The sequence below is a fragment of the Lissotriton vulgaris genome, chromosome 7 (genome assembly GCF_964263255.1).
Source record: "Lissotriton vulgaris chromosome 7, aLisVul1.2, whole genome shotgun sequence".
Taxonomy (NCBI): Eukaryota; Metazoa; Chordata; class Amphibia; order Caudata; family Salamandridae; genus Lissotriton; species Lissotriton vulgaris.
In genome coordinates, this window is record NC_141695.1 from 72,414,214 (window position 1) to 72,425,390 (window position 11,177).

Below are 11,177 nucleotides of genomic sequence, written 5' to 3' on the forward strand. Positions count from 1 at the left end.
CTGGGCGCTCACTTGGGGTGGGGGAGGGGCAGGGTGGGGGTTAGTAAACTGCGGAATACGGCCGCACAGAGGTAAGTACAGATACAAATAAAAAAACAAATTTCCTTGTGTGTGCTGCATCACAAAATGTGATGCAGCGCACGCACTCCAATCACGGGCCGCTACTGGGGGATGATTATTTGTAGAGTGCAGCACATATAGAAAGAGAAAAAATTAGGAGAAATAATGATATTTCTCCTTGTTGTGCCTCCATTACACCTCCCCTGGAGAGGCATAGGTTTTTGCGACTACCTCAGAGTTATGATTTCATATAAATCTGGGGCAGTGTAAAAAAGCGATGGATGTTTCTGGGAATTCCCCCAGCAACACCCATGGAACAACCATTTCATGCCGTGTTCTGCAGGAAAGGGGCACATATTTATAAGGTCATGAAAAGCCAAGTAATGTGGGTTTTTGTGGCCTAAGAAATATACCAGTGGCACATTGTGCCACCGGAACGTAAAAAAGGCGACCTTCCAGCAGAGCAAAATTGTCGGCAGGGTCCCATAAATGAGGCCCTTAATTTTTTCCCCATAATTAACGCTTGCCTGTGTTGCTCACAATCACAACAAGTCAGTGGAGGGATCTTAATTCATCTCCTGATCTCCTGGTGTAAGACCACCGCCATATCTAGGAATTCAGGCTGTGGCTTCCCTCAGAAGATCACTTAAGGTTGTTGACCATGCCTTCTCAGCATTTTGATTGTATAGGAATTTGTTTAACCTGAGAGGAAAATGTAAAGAGACATCTGTTAAGCCAGTCTTGCCCAATGCTTACAGCCACTGTCACTTGTTAGAGACTGTGTCTTTAAGCATGGCAATCAGAATTCACATCAATGGAAATGCCAACCTCAGCCATTGTCAGAAGTATAATAGTATGGACCACATTCTATTTACATTGCATTTCACTAGCCACAATGCACAGAAATTAAAACTGTGGCTGTATCTTGCCTTAGAAGCTGTTTGCAGACAGAACCTTGAATTCGGCTTTTAAAATGTTTCAGTCGATCATGGTTGAATACAGAATTCGGTGTAAGGGTTTTACCAAAGTACACAACCCCAATCTGAGCTACATTTTCTTATAGCCCTTTCCTATGGTTGACAAGTGAGCATATAGTTGTACCTTTCAGAATGTACAAAGTAAGAAAATATGACTTTTCCAGTTACCAACTAAACACAAATTTCTGGAGAAATCTCCCTATACAGAAGAGATGGCTCCCTATAGAACTCAATACATTGAGAATCATCTTCTTTACATGGAAACGTAAAGTATGTTATTACCTCGCTAAATAGTTTTGTGAGCCAGCTACCATTAGAAGACACTGTTCACACACAGGAATAAGCAGCTCATCTCTTAAGGCCACTAGAGCCAAGCAACAGCATAACAAAGCTCATAGAGAAATTAGATATACCAGGCTTTGGTGAAATTCAGAGTTTAAAGCTGCCAAACACCGCACAAAATGCAACAGCCATTAGATTGGTAAGGTTTTGTAATGAAGGGGTAGCTGGAGTTAGGACTTCTAAGTGTATCGTTACAGGATGTGCACGCTCCGATTGACTATCCCCAACACTCACATTGGTAGGACAAGCATTAGAAGTGTTGGGTCTGATTATTGTTTGATTGCGGCTATTAGCGTTTCATGTAATGTAGCACCTCAGACCCATCAAGTAGTAGGGGCCATTTATCAGTATCATGGAAGAAATTTCACATGTTCTCTGTCAATAAGGATATTGACTCAGCCAGAAGGAAGTCTTTATCCTCTTGGATATTTTGGTTGAGCTGTCAAGCCTAAAGTCATTCTACAAGCTGGATGCACAAGGTATAAATGTTGGACCTCAGACTCCAACTCTTCAGTACACTTTTGGAACTATGGACTCAGTGAGGAAGAAGGACTGCAGTCCTGCTGAAAGGACTGCCACTCTGCTGAACATACTGCTCTAGAGGACGGCTGCCCTGCTTTGCGGTCTTGCTCCCTCTCACCTGGCTGAGAAGGACTGGACCTGCATCTCTGAACCCACGACCCCAGATTGACTCCAACAGCTAGCGAGGGATATAACAGACTTTCAGCAACTTTGACCCTAGTACCTGGACTCTGCCATCTGAGAGTCCTGCCCTTCCAAGTGGTACCACCCCAGTCCTGGACTCTTTGAAGTGGGCCTAAAGGTGCTCTGCCAAGCTCAGCTGTGGTCCTCATTGGAACCAATGTGAAGCCTGCAAGGCTTACTGCACAGCTGCCATCCACATCAGAATCAATGCAGATAGACGCATACTCCTGCAAAACCTTATGCACAGCTGGCAGTTCTATCGGAACCAATGCAAAGCGATACTATGCCCTGATAAAATACACAGGACAGCTCACTAGAACCATTGCAAAGCCATGAAGTCACACAAATCAACGCTGCATAGACCGAGCACCCAGACGTAATCTACTGTGTTCAGCACACCTAGGTGGTTCCCTGTAGCCAGCCCGCACTTCATTGTGGTTGTCCTAAACTTGTGTCCAAGTCCGGTACGACCAGATACCCACAGTTGTAACTTTGCGCCATTTGATGCAGTTTTCCCTAAAATCTTTAATCTTTAAACCTGTCTATTTATGGTTCTAATGTTTTGTTTTTTGGTGCTTTGGTCCTGAATATTTTATTAAAACTTACAAATTTGTCTAAATGGTTGTAGGATTTATCTTGTCTTGTGTATTCACTTTATTACTGTTTGAAGTGCTGAATAAATACTTTACACATTGTGGACTCAAAGGTGCCAAGCTATCTGAAGATTCATCACAGGTTAATTTCGGTTTTGTGTGAGCCTGCCCCTGACAAGAATTGTGATTGTGATTGCTGCTTCAGTAGGGTTAACGCCACTCAACCAGTAACCCAATTTCTCATACATAGGCTAAGGTGAAAGAAAGAATGAAAAACACAAATCAGTAACACCAAAAAACATATAATTCTAAAATTCCAACAATTGACAATGACTATCAAAAATGCGCCTGTATTTTTTTAGAGGTTATCGCAATTAATCAAAATATGCATAGCTCAACATGTACTTTCAGGCGTTTACACATTTACATTTCTACATTAACATTTTTTTTTTTTTTATGTTGAGGAACCACCAATTAATAGGAAATGTTAACTCTGCCAGCATATCTCTTTCTTATGAAACAAACATGTAATGAGTACATTATTAACTAAAATATTTAATATTATTTGTGGTCTAAATGCATAGTTCCCATTATGTATATTTGGATGTTAATACTAGGCAATATTTCTTTACAACAGTGCATATCATTGAAATGGAGTGTTTCTTGCATAGCTCAATGAAATGTTCACCTTTTTTAAAATGATTTACTAATATTGAACATGTGCATATGATATTTGTTACCTAAACGTGATTTTGCCAATGAGTCATTGCCCATTGCTATATTCTATGTTCTTTTCTTTGTTTTCCTGACAGCATTTTTAAACTCTGTATTCTTCAGACTGTATATAATTGGGTTACACAGTGGGGTAAGAGCAATATATACCAAAGATGATATCTTATTGGTTTTAATTGAAAACGTTGATGTTGGTCGCATGTACGTAGAAGCGAGAGAACCGTAATATAGCACAACAACAGTGAGGTGGGAAGTGCATGTTGAAAAGGCCTTATTTCTTCCACCAACTGATTTGATTTTCAAGATTGATGAGATGATGTTGATATATGAGATGATTATTAAAACAAATGACATCAATGTCAAAAGAGCACCCAAAGTGTAGGTAAGAATCTCAATTCCACGAGTGCTGGTGCAAGAAATCTTCATCATGTTTGTCACATCACAGAAGAAGTGGTCAATTATGTGAGACTCACAGAAGGAGAGGCTATACACAGCTATTGTGTGTGGTAATGCATCTGTAAGTCCCAGTGTCCAGCTTACAGCAGCTATTTGGATGCACACAGCCTTGTTCATGATGGTTAAGTACCGTAACGGGTTGCAGATGGCCACAAACCGATCGTAAGCCATGACTGTGAGAAAAAACACTTCTGTACCCAACATGACCATGAAAAAATACATCTGCAATAGACATTCAGTCAAAGTTACATGCATACCCTCTAGAAAGAAGTGACCCAGCATCACTGGGAAAATAACTGAGGTATAGCTGATATCGATGAAGGACAGGTTGCTCAGGAAGAAATACATAGGTGTGTGCAGAGACGTAGTAGAATAAATTGTTGTCATGATAAGAAGATTTCCAACCACAGTTAGCAGATAAATTAGTAAAAATGCAACAAAAAGTGGAACTCTCAGCTGAGGAAGGTCAGAAAATCCCACAATCAGGAACTTTTCCTCAGAGCTCAGGTTCGGCCCTTCCATTTGTCAGAAGTACTGCACAACTCTGATTTGAATATAATCTGAAAACAAAGAATCATGCAATGTAAATATAAGTGATTGTGGGGAAAATAAATAAGAACGTTGACTATTCCAAATCATTTAAAAAGGAAAAAAAGAAATGTTCAATGAATATCACCATACAATATAAGGATGGTGCCATGTCTGGGAAAGGGGTAACTGTTGAAGCCAACACAAGTTAATAACATTTGTTTAGCTCCTTTCCTTTCTCTGAGAACTGAGGGCCCGATTTACTGACAGAAACATCCCAAAAAGCGAGTGTAATTTGAACACTGTTGTCGTGTGACCTGTCTGTAATTCTGCTATGCAACCTATGTGCTAATAGGTTGTGTCACATAATGGCCTGTTTCAGAGAGTCACAGATTGATAATTGGGTTACAATCACTGTCAGAGTGAATCAAAAGCCACTAAATTAACCTGTGCTTAGCCTTCTTGTACTCTGGCACAAATGTAGCCAGACTCAGCTCAGAGGCAATGTGCAATGTATTCATGCAGCACACAAACAGCAATAAAGTGAAAACACAAGAAAAATCCCGCACTCATTTTGAAAAATAGAGTCAATTGTAAGCAGTGATTAAACATCAAAAAGACAAAAATCCAATTAGTGAAACCAGAGTTATGATTTTTTTCTTTTAAATGAAAAGCATCGAAGAGCCTCACACTCTTCAACAAATATAAGACCCCGCTGGCCAACATCCCACCGTATCGAAATAATGACCTACCCAGACAACACCCAAATCATCCTCTCACTCCCAGATGATCTCATCACCACCAGAACCAACCTCAGCAGATGCATGACAAACGTCATCAACTTGATGGAGAACAACTGCCTCAAGCAGAACATAGACAAGACAGTAGTACTGATCTTTGGCAAGAGCAGCAACAACATGGATTGACTCCTGATGGCCATCAGACCTAGGACTGACACAAACTCCCTCTGACCATGCCAGAAAACCTCAGATTCATCATTGACAACAAGCTCACCATGGAATCACAAATCAACTCCTTCTCCTCTGCTTGCTTCCTCACTCTACACATGCTATGTAATATCTACCCCTATACAGGAGGTGCACCGTGACACAGGCCCTCATCACCAGCGGACAGGACTATGGCAACGCCCTCTACGTAGAAATAGGCACACACCTCCTATAGAGACTTCAGACCATATAAAATGCCACATACAGAATCATCCTCAGCCTTCTCTGATTAACCCACCTCACACCTCACATCAGGCAACTCCAATGGCTTCCCATACAGAAGAAAATATGGTTTTTATTAGGGTTTAGGGACGGTTGAACCGAGTTTAATATTATCAATTGTAATGGGGAAACATGCACGGGCAAACAAGGGGAAGTTGTGTTTATTATTTGTGGACCTAACAGCATCTTTTGCTTGTGTGAGGCATAGTAACCTATCGGAGATATTAGAATTTATGGGGCTGACGTACAGAATATTTATTTTCTTAAGCGTTTTTATAATGATGCCAAGGCACATGTATGATGTGGTTTGAATGGTGAGCGCTTGTCCTCATTTCCAATATGGAGTGGGGTAAGGCAAGGATGTGCCCTGGCCCCCTTTCTTTTTAATCTTTATAATAATGGCTTGGGCGAGGCACTCCTGAAAGACAATCAAGATTTCCCTCAAGTAGTTGGACCTCCAATACCAGCTCTCCTGTATGCGGATGACACAGTATAGATGTCCCGCACGTAAATAGGTCTCTAGAGGGTTTTAGATAGTTTTTCTAACTTTATGAAAGATCTTGGCCTATGAGTGAATACCTTGAAGACTTTCATTATGCGGTGAGGCCATGGCAGTAAGAGGTCCAAGGATATGTTTGTGACAGGACAAACGATTGGGGTTACTAAGAGATTTTCGTACCTCGGAATTCTCTTTGACCAAAATGATTCCTGGGTACAAGCAGTTTCAGCAAAAAAACTAGATCCATTAAGAACAACAAACACCGTGCCAACTTTGCAAGAAAACTGGGTAGTAGAGCTTATTAAAATCTACAAAGCAAAGTGTGTCTCCTCCGCTGTGTATGGGGCAGGGGACTGGTGTTTCGCTGATTTGCTCCCAATTCAAGATGTGGAAAACTATTTTTTAAGATATGTTCTGTATGTGCTGAACAGTACCTCATCGTATATATGTCATGCTGAGTTGGGCCTTCCTTTCATTTCTGATTTAATAAAACTAGAGCCTATTCTTTTATGACATAGGCTCTGGACTAGAGAAGAGATAAAGCTAAAGAGAGATATTTTAACAGATAGTCTGAAATTGGAAGGGCCCCTAAAGATCCCATGGGTAAGATATGTTTGACACTTCTTGCATGATCTAGGTCGCATAGAATACTTCACTGATCCAAGAACTACTCAGATGAAAACTAGAAAGGAGCTAAAAAAAAAAAGAGGGTCTTTTGTTTTTGGACACTATCAGAATGTCGTCAGAGGCTACAAAATTAACTGTCCAGGATAATCAGTTGATTTTTACTACTTTATATATTTAACCCTATTTACCTTTTGTACCAGGTGTTTATCACTGGTTTTTATTGACCAGATTTAGGTTGAGGGACTTTCACAGACTTGTTAGTTTTCCGAAAATTAATGACTGGGCTCAAGACCTCCAAATGTGTCCTTTTGATAAATATTCATCACAGTCTGCTACACATGCTGTTTTTTAATTGTAGGTGTTATGCTGATTTGAGGAAAGTCTGTATTTTATCAGTCCTAAAATCGTTGGGGCTTCGACAATGCTGACCTGCTCTCATTGTATTACAACTTTTGGATGACTGTTTTTAGAAACAGGTATTGGTATCATTCTATTATGTTTTAAATATTTATAATGAACTGTGGATAATATTCTTTGTTGTTTGGTATCCCATCTTATGTAATTATTTATGTGTTATTTTGTTATGCTTTTATGATTGTTTGATATAGCAATCGAATAAAGCTTTCTTTGACCTTGATCTTGACAGCTTGTATGAAGATATCAGTTTTCTGAAAATATCTGAACTGAAGTTAATGCAGTTCTATTTGGATGTGGGTGCTAAGGTTATTCCATACTTTGAGGCCTTAGTTTAATGTTTTCAATGAGAAGAATAAGAATTCTATGACTAGCAAATAAAGAGACAGGGTAGAATCACATGACAAGAGAAAAGGAAGATCAAAATAAGAACATATCATGAAACTTTTCGCTATTAGGTGTTCTTGGTAGTAAAAAAAATAAGCACTTGGTGCAAATTCCTTTTACTTCCATCTTGATAAATCAGACTTGGACATTGATAATGTGCTACTAGGACGTAGAGTATCAGCTTCAATTATCTTTAGACGGAAGCAAGGGTGTGGGTCTGGCTAATCTGACTGCAGATCTAGGTAAAGAAATAATATCCATGAAAAGAGATGAAATATTTTATAGACTGGTAAAAATGTACAAACAGTGAGAGCAGGAAGAAATACAGATAACAAGCATTGGCATAAAAAATAGGTCTCGCCTTTGGGACCTTATACATGTTTAGTTATCCAGCACAATATCCTTGGTGCAACAACATCAAGTGTTGCATGGATAAACACTTATAAGATCCCAAAGGTGAAACCTATTGGCTATGCCAATTCTTGTTTTGAGTGAGTAGCTTGTGCAGGTATGCCACTGTGAGGTAGAGATGCTGCAAGTGCCTTTACAGGAGCCCCTGTGGCATTGCGCCTCTTCAAAATATATCTTGAGTCTGGTGTAATACTTCTAGCCCCTAGTCCTGTCTTCTCTCACCCAATGCATCCTTACATGTCCCATGTAGAGCCGGGGTTGACACTCCTAAAACCCCTGCCCTCCAGTGACACTTTACCCGTCACGGGTGTTAGTGGTGGTGAAAGTGGTGGACATGGTGGTGAACATGGTGGTGGACATGGTGAGGGTGGATGTGGTGGTGGTGGACATGGTGGTGGTGGTGGTGGACATGGTGGTGGACATGGTGGATGTTGTGGTGGACGTGGTGGTGGAAGTGGGTAGACGTGGTGGTGGTGGACGTAGTGGAGGTTGAGGTGATGGTGGAGATGGTGGTGGACGTGGTGCTGGTGGACATGGTGGTGATGGACGTGGGGGTGGTGGTGGATGTGGTGGTGGTTTTGGACATGGTGGTGGTGGATGTGGTGGTGGAGGTGGACATGGTGGTGGTGGACATGGGGGTGGTGGACATGGTGGCCATGGTGGATGTGGTGGTGGTGGACATGGGGGTGGTGGACGTGGTGGCAGTGGGCGCGGTGGTGGACGTAGTGGTGGTGGATGTGGTGCTGGTGGTGGACATGGTGGTGGACATGTTGGTGGTGGTGGACATGATGGTGGTGGTGGACGTGGTAGTGATGGTGGACATGGCTGTGGATGTGGTGGTGGTGGTGGATGTGGTGGTAAATGTGGTGTTGGTGGACATGGTGGTGGACATGGTAGTGGTGGTGGACGTGGTGGTGGTGGTGGTGGACATGGTGGTGCATGAGGTGGTGGTGGTGGTGGACATGGTGTGGTGGTGGACGTGGTGGTGGTAGATGTGGTGGTGGTAGACATGGTGATGGTGGTGGTGGACATAGTCGTGGTGGATGTGGTGGTGGTGGTGGATGTGGATGTGGTGGTGGATGTGGTGGTGGTGGTGGTGGATGTGGTGGTGGACGTGGTGGTGGACATGGTGGTGATCGTGGACATGGTAGATGTGGTGGTGGTGGAGGACGTGGTGGTGGTGGACATGGTGGTGGTGGACGTTATAGTGGACATGGTGGATGTGGTGGACGTGGTGGTAGTGGTGGATGTGGTGATGTGGTGGTGGTGGTGGACGTGTTGTGGTGGTGGTGAACATGGTGGTGGTGGATGACTATTGGGTAGGAGGGTGTTGGCAGAATGCGGTAGGAGAGGAGGATCTCGAAGGGGGCACACTGGAGAGCAGAAAGAGGCCAAATATGAGAAACAATTAGCAGTCTCAGCATGGTAACAGGGGCCAGATACGCACAGCGTTTACTTTTGTTTAAACGCGTGCATGTTTTGCATTGGGTTGTTTTGCCACTCGGGCACGTTTGGCATTTACCTTTCGGGAGTATATATATATTTGTATATATATTTGTATATTTAGTATATTTCTAAAGCGCAAACATTCGCTCCGGAAGGAGCATCTTGGCACTAATTAAACAGTAAGCAAAAGGATGAATGACAGAGATCCTAATGGCAGCTAAGCACTGCGAAAGGTAAAACAGAGAAGGCTATATAAGGGACATTACATAGTCATCAGAAAGAGAATAAATCCATGTTTTAAGTTGTTTTCTAAATTGGTTTTCTTGAGTTAGAATTCTAAAATGATTGGGAATAGAGTTCCAAGCTTTACCAGATAAGAAGGATAAAGACTTGCCTCCTTTTGTCTTAAGTTTAAATTTTGACAGCTTGATTAGATTCTGATCTGAGGATCTTAAGGTCCTCACAGGACTGTAGTGTGGAAATCGTTTAACTCCATGCGCGCTAGCGGAATTCCGCTCCTGCACTGAGTTTTCGTAAATCACACTTTACGTGACGAGCTGGGCTCGTCATCAGCGTGCGAGGAGGCTACGCCATGACGAGCCCAGCTCGTCATCAGCGTTGAAGGGGTTAATAAGGTAGGTTGGACCAATGCCATTAAATGCCCGAAAAGCTATAATTAAGATTTTAAACAATATTCTTTAGGGAAGCGGCAACCAGTGCAAGGTTTTAAGTGCAGCCGATGCAGATGATCTCCTTGGTAGCCTGGGAACCAATCTAGCCGCTGCATGTTGCACACTTTGGAGCTTTTTAAGGGTGTTTTTCTTTTTGATGCCTGCCATTAGGCCGTTGCAGTAATCAAGACCTGCAAGAATTAAGGCCACTGCCACTGCCTTTCTTGAGTCGATAGGGAGAAAGTCAAAGAACTTTTTTAATGACTTAATGATATTAAAGCAGCTTCCAGCAACATTCCTAACATGTTGGTCAAAGGATAAATCAGCGTCAAATAACACTCCGAGATATCTTGCTGATGCAACTACTTCCGGTGGCGCCGGGATGTCATCTGGCCACCATTTACTGGGGCAGAATTGAAGATTTTTACCGATGGGTAAAATTTCCGTCTTACTGGTGTTGCATCTACGATGGTTTTGACTCATCCAGCAAAACACGTCTCTCAAACACTTCTTAAAATTCAACTCAGCATCTATGGAATTGTTCTCCAAAGGGACAATCAGCTGAGTGTCATCTGCATATGATGTAACTAATATGCTGTATGATTCAATTAGGGTGATGAAAGGGACCATATATATATTGAACAATAAAGGGCTCAGTATTGAGCCCTGAGGTACTCCAGAGTGTACCTTCTTCTCTTTAGAGAGAAAGGGGCCCAGAGAGATGGTCTGGGACCTATCCGCCAGAAAGGAGGTTATCCATTTCAATGCAACGCCCGTGATTCCTATGTCCCTAAGCCTATTGATCAATATGGAATGGGAGGTGGTGTTGAACGCCGCCGTGAGATCCAATAGGATCAGGACGGCGTTCTTCCCCTGATCTTGCAATAGCTTTATTGAATCCGTGAGTTCAATTAGGGCAGATTCCGTGGAGTGGTGTGAACGGAAACCCTGCTGAGAGTGAAGGATTTGATGGGTATCTACATACATTTTTAATTCGTTATAAATCATTCGTTCAGTAATCTTTCCCAGAACAGGGAGGAGTGAAATCGGGCGCAGATTAGCAAGGTCTGAGGGAGATTTATTTATTTTTTTCACGAGGG

At 42.2% G+C, this 11,177-nt stretch overlaps 1 protein-coding gene across 1 annotated transcript; it reads right to left on the reverse strand.

The window, feature by feature from the left end:
* Nucleotides 1-3,460: 3,460 nt before the first annotated feature.
* LOC147700780 (olfactory receptor 1G1-like) lies at nt 3,461-4,387 on the reverse strand. Its single transcript, XM_086928486.1, has one exon. It carries the CDS (start codon nt 4,385-4,387, stop codon nt 3,461-3,463), a length of 927 nt encoding a protein of 308 aa, XP_086784612.1.
* Between the last annotated feature and the right edge of the window lie 6,790 nt (nt 4,388-11,177).